The sequence below is a fragment of the Lepidochelys kempii genome, chromosome 4 (genome assembly GCF_965140265.1).
Source record: "Lepidochelys kempii isolate rLepKem1 chromosome 4, rLepKem1.hap2, whole genome shotgun sequence".
In the NCBI taxonomy this organism is placed as follows: Eukaryota; Metazoa; Chordata; order Testudines; family Cheloniidae; genus Lepidochelys; species Lepidochelys kempii.
Window position 1 is genome coordinate 43,451,470 of NC_133259.1, and position 13,286 is coordinate 43,464,755.

Below are 13,286 nucleotides of genomic sequence, written 5' to 3' on the forward strand. Positions count from 1 at the left end.
CAGACAATATAGTGAAATTCAGACGCGTCAATTTCACTACCTCTGTTCAGAACTCTGGACAGCAGTAAAACTTGTGATCTTTGTAACTTCACTTTCTGCTGCTTGGGAAAACTAAGAACAGGAGCAAAGGCTGGGACTGGAGATCATCACTAGGAGGAATACCTAAAAAATGAGGACTGAATAGCAAAGATCCCTTGCAGCAGACTCGAGGGAGTGGAAATAATAACAGAGGATATCCCTTACCCTTTATATGCACATGCACCCTAGTCAGGAAGTTGTGGAGTAATAGGGAGAGAACTCTTTCTGTCTCTTCCCAGAAGGTGGGTAGTTAAATTTCAGATACTCTTACATGATTAGCCAAAGGAATGGAGCCTTCAGGCATGTTCCAGGGGCAGGTAGACCCTCATTTTCAGCAGCCATGCACAGCTCACCAGTACACAGCTAATGGACATTGCTGGAGATGTGGGCCCTTGTGTTTCACATTGGCTTCCAATTGTTAAGCTTAATTCTCAGGCTAGTAAATACAAGGTACACTTTCAAAGCCTGGAGTACAGTTGTAATTGAGTTAAAAATTCTGTATTCATTATAAAATGAGCAAGTTCTTTTGATGTGTGATGGGTCAAAAAAGTCAGGCTTTAAAATCTGTGTTTTAAATCACTAGCCCAAAATATTGAGACAGTAGCTAAGGGGAAGGCTCATATAGAATTGGGATCTGAATTAAGCATTTTTTGGGTACTTTAAGCCCTGAAAATTACTAGACATTTAATTACCATATTTTAATAATATTGTTAAGATGGTTGTATGTAGTTCAGTCATTGTACTGGTACGTAATTAATTCACTGTCCAAATTGGGTATAACAGGAAGTTTCTTTTAAGATTGGGAAGGGGAAAACTAGTGAAATGAATACTGACTTAGACATGGAAAGTGGGTTTGAGTGTATTAATTGATCTCATAAATAAAGTGACATGCTTAATAACAGTTGTATTCAGTGGGAAGTGAGGAAAAGGATACATTGCTCAAATGCTGGAAGTTTGTGTTCATAGCAGGCCTCTAGTTCCTATTTTAAACTTTAAGCGACACTGAGATAGATAAAGCCATAATTTCTGTGTTTTCTGATATGCCTCTCATAGCAACGCATTTATCTTCCACAGATTGTCACAAATGTAAAGAATACGTTACATGGCTTCAAAAAAATGCATGGAAGAGCATTTGATGATCCTTACATACAAGGTGAAAGGGTCAGACTTCCCTTTGAGCTTCAAAAGATGCCAAATGGGAGTGTAGGACTGAAGGTGAGTGTTGCAGTTTCCATGCATACCTGCAGCTGCCATAATCTGTGTCGTTATTTTGACAAGCAAACAGAGATTCTTCTTCGAGTGATTGCTCATCTGTATTCCACAGTAGGTATGTGCGCTCGCCATGTGCACCGCTGCCAGAAGTTTTTCCCCTAAGAGTACCCATAGGGGGAGCACCGCTGCGTCCCCTGGAGTGGCACCTCCATGGTGTGGTATAAGGGGAGCTGCACCCTTCCCCCAACCTCAGTTCCTTCTTGACGCCAGTGAAGGTGCATCGGAACTACTCTGCTCCAGCTTAGCTGTAGCTCGTCCCCAGAACTCTTCCGTTCGCTTAGTGCTAGTACCTGTTGTTAGTTCTTTCAGCTAGAGTACCCAGGCTGAGGCGTGCCCCGGGCTTCAAGTCATGCGACCCTTGTAGACGTTCTATCCCAAGAAGTGACCGCACGTGGATTGCCTGCGCTGTTTGGGTGAGACTCACATCAGTGACGGCTGTAAGATTTGTAGATCTTTTAAACCCCAAACAAAAGACAGACTCTGGGCCACTCTCATGGAGTCAGCGCTGACCCCGGCTCGGGCGCGCTGCGCCAATTCGGCTCCAGGCACCACAACTTCGGTGCGCAGCGACCCTTTGGTGCCTTCCACTAGCCGGCACTGCTCCCCATCTACGGGACACAAGAAGCCAAGGAAAGGCCTGTCACAGTGGCAGAGAAAGTAGGGGCAGAGGCTAGACCCATGTCGAGCAGCCCTCATTCCCATGGCCTCCGATGCATGTTGAGTGGAGTAGCCCGGCTGCGTCAGGTCAGGCCTCTCCGGATGCCTTCGACACCAGAGGCCTTGCAGGTGGCTCGAGACATCATGACTATACTGGTACTGGGGGTGCCGCTGGGGTCGGGCCCCTGCTCCAGAGGCAAACCGCTGCTGGGCTCCCTGCCATCGCCCCCAGCTCAGCTCAGATCTTGGTCAGGAGACTGCTCCCGACCATGCTTTCCGCCCAGTGATCGTTTGGGATGCAGTCCTCGTGCATTGCTGTCGACGTCCACTAGACTGTCTGGTTGGGTGCCATCCGAACGGGGTCGGACCCCGAGTCGTCGGGGTTACCGCAGTCGGTCATGGCACGGGCACCGTCACCACTCCCGGTCAAATTCCTGCTCTCGCTCCCCACTGAGACATCGCCCTCGCAGTTCGAGGCGTAGATCGCCGGCACTGCGCTGTTGAAGTCCGCGCATCCGAGCAGATTGCGGAGCAGCGGCTATGAGCGGTACTGCTCCTCTGAGTCGGGGTTGCAGTCTCGTGGACGGCATAGCTCCAGGCACCGCCGTTCCTCCCACGATAGAGTCAGGTCACTTGTCAGCCTGACCTCTGCTCGCAGCCACCCCTCCTTGGGTTAGCCAAGTCAAACCGACCTGCCGGTGCTGCAGCAAGGGCAGTGGCACAGGGCCCCGTGGCAAGGACAGTGGTACCAGTGGGCACCGTGGCCTCCGACGCAACCCCAGGTGGGGGCTCGCTTGGTAACCAGAGCTTCAGAGGCACTATCAGCCTCGCTCTCTAGGCCCCCGGGAGCTAAATCTGTGAGACATGCGTCCTCGGCGCCGCACCCGGAGTCCGACTAAGGGGTGGACTCTCTGGTGCCGGCAGAGACTCAGAGCTCTGTGACGGTCACCTCCTTCCCCGCTCTGGATGACACAGTTGCGGCCCCTCCACCCCGCAGGAGGATTTCAGGGCACACCAGGAGTTCCTGAAAAGGGTAGCATCGAGCCTTAACCTCCAAGCAGAGGAGATGGAGGGGCCCTCGGACTCTTTTTAATGTCCTATCCTCCCTGGTGCCGGGCTGGGTGGCAAACATTTTGAACACCTTGTGGCAAACGCCGGCTTCCCTGGCCCCCATTTCAAAGAAGACAGAGCGCAAATATTTTGTACTCACCAAAGGGCATGAATACCTTTTTATACCCACCCGGCACCTAACTCCCTGGTGGTCGAATCTGTGAATCAGAGAGAGAGACAGGGCCAACCAGCTCCCACGCCCAAAAATAAAGATTCAAGGAGTCTGAATACAGCTTCCTACCGAAAGAGTCCATCTTCAAGCTTCCAGCTGCAGGTGGCTAACCACCAACCTCTCCTGAGCAGTTACGAATTTAACTTGTGGGGATCACTGCCAAAATTTGAGGGCTCCCTCCTGGAGTGAGACAAGAAAGAGATCAAGGCACTGCTGGAGGAGGGTGTGGCTGCTGCCAAAGCCGCCTTACAGGTGGCGTCGGATGCGGCGGACACGGCTGCTCAATCCATGGCCTCGGCGGTATCCATGCGGAAGACGACATGGCTCCTGCTGTCCGGGCTATCCACAGAGTCCCAGTCAATTATGCATCCCGTTTGATGGCAAGGCCCTGTTCGCAGAACAAACGGATGCCAGGCTGCATGGCATGAAGGATTCCCGCGCTACCTTGCAGACCCTGGGCCTTTATGTACCACTGGCTAAAGCCAAATTCAAACCGCAGCAGGCCTCTGCCCAGGCTTCTCAGCTTAGATATGACCTCGCCTATAAGAGGTCTAAGGACCAGAAGGGGTGCTCTCAACGGTGGTCACGTCCTGCCCTGCAACTTGGGCCCTCTAAGGGCAAGCAGGTGGGGAAAAAGGCGTTTTTGATGGGGCAATGGGGGGTACCCAGGCAACTGCTGAGGGGACTCCCCCTTCAATAAAGCTTCCCTTCTGCAATCGCTTGTGTGATTTCCTCGGAATGGTCGCAACTAACCTCAGACCAATGGGTCCTCAACACCATCTCTTGGGGCTACATGCTGCAGTTTGTCTTGCCCCACCCAACCACCCCCTTCACTGGTCTGGGGGACCCATTACATGTGGACCTGTTAGAGCAGGAGGTGGGCCAGCTCCTCAGTCTAGGAGCTGTGGAAATGGTGCCTGGGGGAGTTCAAGGGCAAGGGGTTTTACTCCTGTTATTTCCTTATCCTCAAGGCGAAAGGGGGGTCTCAGGCCTATCCTGGATCTGCGGGACCTGAACCAGTTCATGGTCAAGCTCAAGTTCTGCATGGTCTCCCTGGACCCCAGGGATTGGTACACAGCCCTGGACCTGTAGGACGCGTATTTCCATATTCATATATTCTAGGGGCACAGGCGTTTCCTCCAGTTCTTAGTGGGGCAAAACCACTATCAGTTCACGGTCCTCCCATTTGGCCTATCCATTGCCCCCAGGGTGTTCACGAAGTGTATGTCGGTGGTAGCAGTCTACCTCAGGTGCCGGCAGGGTCTAGATCTTCCCCTACCTGGACGACTGGCTGGTCAAGGGCAGCTCCCGGTCACAGGTGCCTGGACCACATGACGCTCCTTTTGTCCACTTGTGCCAACCTGGGTCTGTTGGTAAACAAGGCCAAGTCAACATTAGTTCCAGTCCAGCGCATAGAATTCAGCAGGGCGCTCCTGGACGCCTCGACGGCCACGGCCTCCCTCCCACCAGGCAGGTTCAAGACCCTGAAAGGGCTAATCGCCTCGGTCTTGAAATTCCCTGTGACACCTCCAGGGTGTGCCTACAGCTCCAGGACGTGCCACGCCAGACTCCAGATGAGGCCCCTCCAACTTTGGTTGGCCTCACAGTTCTCCCAGGCCCGAGACAGTATGGACAAAGTCCTCACCATGCCCGACCCGGTGATCGCCTCCCTACGGTGGTGGTCCTCCCCGAGCAACGTGCTCCAAGGGTTCCCCTTCAGGGACTCGGCCCTGTCACTGGAGCTAATGTCTGACGCGTCTGACCTGGGTTGGGGGGCCCATCTGAGGACAGTTCAGACTCAAGGGCTGTGGTCGACCACAGAGTTGTCCCTCCACACAAATGTCAGGGAGTTCAGGGCGGTAGGCCTGGCGTGTGTGGCCTTTCCGCTCACGCTTACAGGGCAAGATAATCCGGGTCCTCACGAACAACACGGCCTCAATGTTTTACATCAACAGGCAAGGTGGGACCTGGTCTTCAGTTCTCTGCCAAGAAGCCCTCAGGCTCTGGGATTGCTCCAGGCGGGGTTTGGGACGGGGTGCTATCTCGGATGCCTTCCTCCTGCCGTGGTCAAGCCAGCTTCTCTATGCCTTCCCTCCGTTCCCCCTCATCAGCAAGGACCTAGAGAATGTGAAGTTAGACAAGGCATGGGCCATTTTAATTGCCCCGGCTTGGTCCTGGCAGCATTGGTACGGGACTCTCATGAGCCTAGTGGTCGCCCTGCCGTGGCCATTGCCTCTCTGCCCAGACTTGCTTTCCCAGAACCAAGGCCGTCTTCTTCACCCCAACTTAGAGGCTCTCCACCTCACTGCATGGCTGCTCAATGGCTAGGCAGGAAGGAGCGGGCATGTTTGGAAGGGGTCCAACACGTCCTCCTGGAAAGTCAGCGGCCATCCACACGCTGAGCCTACTTGGTAAAGTGGTCCAGTTTGTCCAGGTGGGCTGTCGAGCAGGGTGTTTCCCCAATGGCTGCCCCGATTCATCTTATCCTGGATTACCTCCTCCACCTTAGGAACCAGGGCCTGGCCCCCTTCTCGGCCAGGGTGCACCTGGCGGCCATATCGGCCTTCCATCTGCCGGTGCAGGGTCGTAAAGTGTTCTCCCATACTTTGACCGGACGGTTCCTCAAGGGATTGGACTCTCTTTTCCCATATGCTAGGCCCTCTGTCCCAGAGTGGAATCTGAACTTCGTGGTGTCCTGTCTCACAGGACCCCCCTTCGAACCTGTGGCCATGTGCTCCTGGTCTCGTCTTTCATGGAAGGTGGCCTTCCTGGTTGTCATCATGTCGGCCAGGCGGGTATCGGAGCTCAGGGATCTGACCTCTGGACCCCCATACACATTTTTTCACAAGGATAAGGTCCAGCTCTGCCTATACCCCACGTTCCTCCCTTAGGTGGTCTCCGCCTTTCACATGGGCCAGGACATCTTCCTGCCTGTCCTCTGCCCCAAGCCTCACAAGTCCAATGAGGAACGCCTCCTTCATGTGCTCGATGTGCCTAGGACACTGGCTTTCTACCTGGAACGGACTAAGCCATTCAGGAAGACTTCGCAACTGTTTGTTGCTTCGGCTGAGCGCATGAAGGGGCAGTTGTTCTCCACTCAGCGCCTCTCTCGCTGGATCACCTCATGCATCCGCACCTGTTACAATCTGGTAGGAGTTCCCCTGCCGCCAATGGTAAAGGCGCACTCGACATGGGCACAGGCCTCGTCAGCTGCCTTCGTGGCCCACGTCCCAATTCAAGACATCTGTAGGGCTGCTGCCTGGTCCTCTGTTCACACGTCCACCTCACACTATGCAATCGTCTCCCAAACCAGGGATGACGACGGGTTCGGTAGAGCTGTACTCCATCCCAGGAATCTGTGAACTCCTTCCTACCCACCTCCAACAGATATAGCTTGGAATCGCCTACTGTGGAATACACGTGAGCAATCACTCGAAGAGAAAAAGACAGTTACCTTTTTCCGTAACTGGTGTTCTTCGAGATGTGGTGTTCATGTCCATTCCACATCCCACCCTCCTTCCCCTCTGTCGGAGTTGTCCAGCAAGAAGGAACCGAGGTTTGGGGGAGTGCGCAACTCCCCTTATACCGCACCATGGAGGCGTCACTCCAGGGGGTGCAGCGGTGCTCCCCCTGTGGGTACTGCTAGGGGGAAAACTTCTGGCACTGGTGCACGTGGTGAGCATGCACACCTACTGTGAAATAGACATGAGCAACACATCTCAAAGAACACCAGTTACGGAAAAGGGTAACTGTCTTTTCTGCTTGGCTGTACTTCACTTCTCAAATGAAATTACTTCACTGAGCTTTCTATTTTAATTTTCTTAAATTCTATAAAGAAGGCTCTGGTTATATGCATATCTATCCAACCTGCGGGAGGGAAGGAAAGGAAGAGTTTTGCTTCGAGTGCTTGTTAATGTCGATTTCAATCAGGTGTGTGTGTGTGTTCGTGCACGCGCTTGCACAGCAGCCATAAGATTTTTCCCTTAGCAGCATCTGTCGGGTTGACATGGGCACCCCCTGGAGTTGCACTCAATATAGAGCCTTGCTGACCCCCCATCCCTTCAGTTCCTTCTTACCACCTGTGACCGTTAGCTGAAAAGTCCCATATCTCTTGCCTTGGCAAGTGCCGTTAGCAGTGTCCATTGTACAAAGTTGTTTATCTCTTAGTATAGTTAGTATTAGTGTTAAGGTTTCTTCCTTGGGGGTCCCCCCCATTGGTTCCCCAGCACCGTGGCATGCTGCGGTCCCCCGGGTTTAATACTTGTGAGGTCTGCGGTAAACGCATTCCCAAAAGCAACCCGCACACTTTATGCTTGCGGTGTCTCGGAGAGAGTCACCAGAAAGACCAGTGCAGGATGTGTTGCGGGTTTCCCCCTAGAACTTTGAAAGACAGGGATTAGTGTCTCAAAGTTCTGCTGATGGAGGCCACACTCCGGCCCCAGTCAGACCCTGGATCGGGGCACCCCGTGCCTAGCACGTCCTCCTTGGTGCGGAGCACCCTGACACCATCGTCCCAGGGTCTGGAGGAGGAAGGACTCCTCACGAGACTCTGGGCACCATCACGGCTCCTCCTGCATGCAGCTGGTGGGCAGGCACGGGTCACAATCACCGGCCAAAACGAAGGAGCTGGCCATTGTGGGACCCCGGTTGGCCCACAGGACTTCAGCCACTTTGCCCACGAGGGTCGCATCGACTCCTGCCCCGGTGCAGTTCAGTCCGGACCCGCCGTGCTCGCCAGGCCCTCGGAATAAGCAGCTGCAGTTCCTGTTGATCCCAGAGGCATTTAAGGTGGCACAGGACTTGTTGCGCCTCCTGGCACGGTTTTCCCCTCCCAGGAGGGATGAACCGCTGACATCAGCCTGCCCCGGAGTCCAGTCAAGGGGGAAGACAACCGTGCTGCTGTGGTGCTCACCATCTCTACAGCCACCCCTGCGGCGCCAACAGCTCAGGAGCGGGAGCCTAATCGGTCCCCTAGCTCCTGACGGTTGGTGCCTTGCAGCACAGCTCCTCCATGGTCTTCATTTTCGGAGACCTCTGATAGGAGTAGGAGCAAGAGGTCGAGGTCGCGAAGGGATCGGCATGCCTACGCAGCACTATGGCCTCTGCAGTGGCCCTTCTGGATGCCATGGACCTTCCACCAAAGCCAGGGACGAAGCCAGAGATCACATTCAGCAGCAGAGTCGGTAGCATCAGTTACCTTTGTACTGCCTTCTGCCTCTCTGGAAGCTCCAACTCCGGCGCTGTCCAAGGTACCTTAGCTGGCCACCACGGCACCACCGTAGCTCACATCAACACAGTCAGCTTCGGCACCTTCACCAGTACCATCAGCACCAACTGCTCCGTCACTGGTTTATGCCGTCCTGGCACCATGGGGCACAGCACTGTTCATTTTGGCACCAGCTCGGAAGCCCCCAGGCATCACAGGACCCCATGGGTATGGAAGGAAGGGAAGGGAACAGTCTCCCCTTATGAGGGTCTCTTCCTCTTCCTCCCCGGACGAGGCATTGGCAGGCACTTCTGTTGCCCCATCTCTGGAGGACAACAGGGTTCTGCAGCAGTTGCTGTGGCGGGTTGGTGGGTTGCCCAGGGCCTGGGCATTCAGGCAGAGGAAGTAGTGAAGGACACGGATCCCATGGTGGATATTCTTGCCCCCTGTGGACCTGAATTTATCGCTCTGCCTCCAATAAAGACTGTTACAACAAAGACTTTGTGGCAGACCCCAGCCTCATTGCCCCGACACCTAAGCGCAATGAAAGATGCTACTTTGTGCCGTCTGGAGGCTATGAGCACCTTTATACACATTCCACCAGATTCCCTGGTCGTGGACACTGCCAACCAGCACGAGCCTCCCCAAAGAACAGGGAGGTGAAAAGACTCAACCTTTTTTGGGAGTAAGGTCTAGTCCATTGGCAGTTTGCAGCTCCATATTTCTAATAAGTAGGCCATTGTCAGCAGTTACTGCTACAATTACATGCGGGGCAATGGAAAAGTTCGCAGAGCTCCTGCCACAGGACTCCCATGGCGAGTTCTCAGCTGTGGTTGAGGAGGACAAGCTCATTTCCTGAGCTTTGCTGCAGGCTGCTGTGGACGGGGCTGATGTGGCTACTTGGGTGATGGCTACCAGGGTTGCCATGAGAAGGGGCTCCTGGCTCTAGGTCTATCATATGAGGTCCAGCAGACCATTCAGGATCTAACCTTTGGGGGTTTGACTCTTTTCCAAAAAGGCAGATAAAAGGCTACATAGCCTGAAAGACTCGAGAGCCACCCTCAAATTGCTGGGCCTCCACACCGCCACCACGCAGGCATTTTAGGCTGCAACCTCCTCTGCGGTTCTACCAACCGCTGAACCAGCAGGGCCGTTCACGGAGGAGAAACAGGAGCGGCAGGAAGAGGCCGCACCCGTCCTCAGGCCAGGGCTCTGGCCCACCCAAACCTTCATCTGGCCAGAAGCAGACCTTTTGAAGGTGCAAACGAGGACGGCGCACCAGTCCTTGGACTGGATGCAACCCGCCTTACCTTCTTGTCCTGACTGTCCCCTTTCTACCATGTGTGGGCCTGTGTCACATCCGACATCTGGGTGCTCCGAATGGTAGAGAGGGGCTACTCCCTCCAATTCTCTGCCCTTCCACCCCCTTTCTCCGTCCCTCTTTAGGGACCCTTCTCACAAGCAGCTCCTCTACAGGAGGTGCACTTGTTCCTATCGCTGGGAGCAGTGGAAGAGGTTCCTCAGGAGCTGAAGGGCAAGGGCTTATATTCCTGGTATTTTCTAATACCAAAAGCCAAAGGTGAGCTCAGGTCCATCCTAGACCTGCGAGAGCTCAACAAGTTCATGAAGAAACTCAAGGTCTGCATGGTCTCTTTGGCCTCTGTCATCCCTTTCTTGGATCCAGGGGACTGGTATGCAGCCCTCGACTTGAAGGACGCATACTTTAATATAGTGATTACACCGTCCCACAGAAGGTACCTCAGGTTTGTGGAGAGCAATAAATACTGCCAGTTCACAGTCCTCCTGCCTGGTGCGGTATAAGGGGGGCTGTGCTCCCCCCACCCTCAGTTCCTTCTTGCCACCAGTGAAGGTGCATCAGAACTGCTCAGCTCCAGCTTTGCTGCAGCTCGTCCCCAGAACTCTTCGTTTGTTCAGTAGTACCTGTAGTCAGCTAATGCAGTTAGTTTTAGTTAGTCATTGAGCCCGGGCCGTGGCATGCCTCGCGCCCCAGTCTTTAATCGTGTGGCTCTTGTAGGCTCTTTATGCCAAGGATTGTCTGCACTGCTTGGGAGAAACCCATTATCAGCGAAAGATGCAAGATCTGCAAGTCTTTCAAGCCCCGGACTAAAAAAGAAAGGGACATTAGGCTCAGGGCCATCCTGATAGAGTCGGCGCTGGCCCTGACCCGGCACACGGCTCCAAACCGGTACCCGGCACCACAGCGTCGGTACGCGGAGACCTTCCAGTACCATCATCCAGTCGGCACTGCTCCCCATCTACGGGGCACGCAAAGAGGACCAGAAAGACTCCCTCTTCGCAACGGCACCGAGGGAAGTCTGGGACAGAGGCTAGGCCCATGTTGAGTAGTCCTCGATCCCCATTGGGCCCCGGGCCTCCGACTCATGTTGAGCGGAGTAGCCCGACCCCTTTGGAGCAGGCCTGTCCAGATGCCATCTACACCCAAAGCCCTCTAGGCAGCCAGGGACGTCGTGTCCATGCTGGTGCCCGGAGCTCCGCTGATGTCGGCCCCACGCTCCAGAGGCAATCTGCCGCTGGGATCACCGCAGTCGCCATTGGCTCAGTACCAGTCTCGGTCGAGGGAACGTTCCCGACGCTGCTCACAACCCAGCGACTGTTCAGGGCTCAGTCCATGTGGATCGCCCTCGATGCCAGCCAGACTGTCCGGATGGGTGCGGTCCGGGAATATCGACAGGACCATGGCGAACGTCGCCAACGGTCCTCGACTCGCAGGAGATACCGCAGTCGGTCGCGTTATGATCGTCGACGCCGTTCCCGCTCGAACTCCTGTTCCAAAGCACAGTAGCTCCGGCCATCGATTGCCAGCGTCTCACTGACACAGGTCCACCCGTCAAGGCTGTTCGCGGAGCAGCTACTACCGTTGGTACCGCTCCTCCATGTCGAGATCACGGTCCTGTGGCCAATATAGATCCCAGCACCGCCGATACTCCAGGACCAGAGGCAGCAGCAGGTCATACGCCAGCCTGGCCTCCCCTCACAGCCGCCCATCTGCAGGCCAAGCTAGCCAGCCTGAACAGCCAGCCCCACCGGTGCCTCAGCAGGCGTAATGGCACCAAGCGTTATGGCTGGCCCAATGGTACTAGTGGGTACCTTGGCCTCCGGTGCAGCCCCCCGTACGGGCTCTCTCGGTGGCCAGGGCCTCGGAAGCACTGTTTTGGTATCCATCTTTAGACCGCCAGAAAGAAGGTCGGTGGGACCTGTGTCCTTGGTAGTGTGCCTGGAGTCCGACCAGGTGGTGGATCCTCCGGTGCCAGGCGACACCCAAAGCACCGCACCGGCCTCACCCGTCCAGAGGAGCTGATTGTGGCTCCGTCCCCCTTCTGTCCCGCAGGAGGACTACCTCGCCCACCAAGACCTCCTAAAAAGGGTGGTAGTGAGCCTCCATCTCCAGGCTGAGGAGATGGAAGAGCCCTCAGAATCCCTGTTCAATGTGCTGTCCCCTTCGGCACCGGGCAGGGTGGCTTTGCTGCTCCATGAAGGGGTGGCAAGAATTTCAAATGCCCTGTGGCAAACACCAGCCTCATTGGCTCCCATCTCTAAAAAGGTGGAGCACAAGTACTTTTTACCCATGAAGGGACACGAGTATCTGTATACTCACCCAGCACCCAACTCTTTGGTGGTCGAGTCGGTCAACCACAGGGAGCGGCAGGGGAAACCAGCCCGGACCCCCAAGAACAAAGACTCTTGGAGGCTGGATACTTTCGGGAGAAGAGTTTATTCGTCGTCAAGCTTTCAGCTACCAGTAGCAAACCATCAGGCTCTCCTGGGTTGCTACAAGTTTAATCTTTGGGAATCCCTCCCCAAGTTTGAGGACTCCCTCCGGGAACGCGATAAGGAGTTTAAGGTGCTCGTGGAGGAAGGGGTGGTGGCCGTAGGGGCATCCCTGCAGGCCTCTTCAGATGCAGCAGTCACGGCTGCATGGTCCATGGCCTCAGCGGCGTCCATGAGACGGGCATCATGGCTTCTGCTCTGCCTTTTGATGGGAAAGCTCTGTTTGCTGAGGAAACAGACACAAGGCTGCATGGCATGAAAGATTCCCGCACGACCCTCCAGACCTTGGGCCTCTATGTCTCTACTCCAGCAAAACCCAATTTCAAGCCGCAGCAGGCTCCCGCCCAGGCCGCCCTCCCGAAGTATGAGGCTACTCACAAAAAGTAGCAGGACTATAGAAAGCGTCCACAATAGCAATCCCGGCCTGCCCCCCAGCTTGGGTCTTCTAGGGTCAAGCAAGTGGGCAAAAGGCATTTTTGACGGGACGCTCGGGGGTACCCCGCCAGTCTCAGCAGGAATCTACCCCCAATAAAGCTCTCTTTCTCCAATCGGTTGTGTTCTTTCCTCCCGGAATGGTTGCAGCTCACCTCGGACCGATGGGTCCTCAACACCATCTCCCGAGGTTACGCCCTTCAGTTTACCTCCTCCCCACCCAACTGTCCTCCACCCCTGTCCCTCCTGGGGGGCCCCTGTCACAAGGCTCTGCTCAAGCAGGAGGTGGGGTGGCTCCTGGACCTAGGATCTATAGAGGTGGTGCCTGAGGAGTTCCAGGGCAAGGGGTATTACTGCCGGTATTTCCTTATCCCGAAGGCCCAAGGGGGTGGGGGGTCAGGCCCATCATGGACCTGCGAGGCCTAAACCACAACATAGTGAAACTCCAATTCTGCATGGTTTCCCTGGCCTCCATCATCCCCTCCCTGGATCCCGGGGACTGGTACTCTGCCCTCGATCTACAGGATGCATACTTCCACATCCACATAT

The 13,286-nt window shown here is 55.0% G+C and overlaps 1 protein-coding gene across 4 annotated transcripts in view; it reads left to right on the forward strand.

Annotated features, from left to right (window-relative positions):
• The window catches only part of HSPA4L (heat shock protein family A (Hsp70) member 4 like), a 65,284-nt gene that overhangs the window by 14,988 nt on the left and 37,010 nt on the right, over positions 1–13,286 (forward strand). For all 4 annotated transcript variants that reach the window (XR_012158552.1, XM_073341091.1, XM_073341089.1 and 1 more), the window contains exon 3: positions 1,153–1,293. Coding sequence is in view for 3 of the 4 variants with exons in the window: in XM_073341091.1 (XP_073197192.1) it covers positions 1,153–1,293 (141 nt within the window). In the remaining variant the exon portion in view is untranslated. The remainder of the gene's footprint in view (positions 1–1,152; positions 1,294–13,286) is intronic.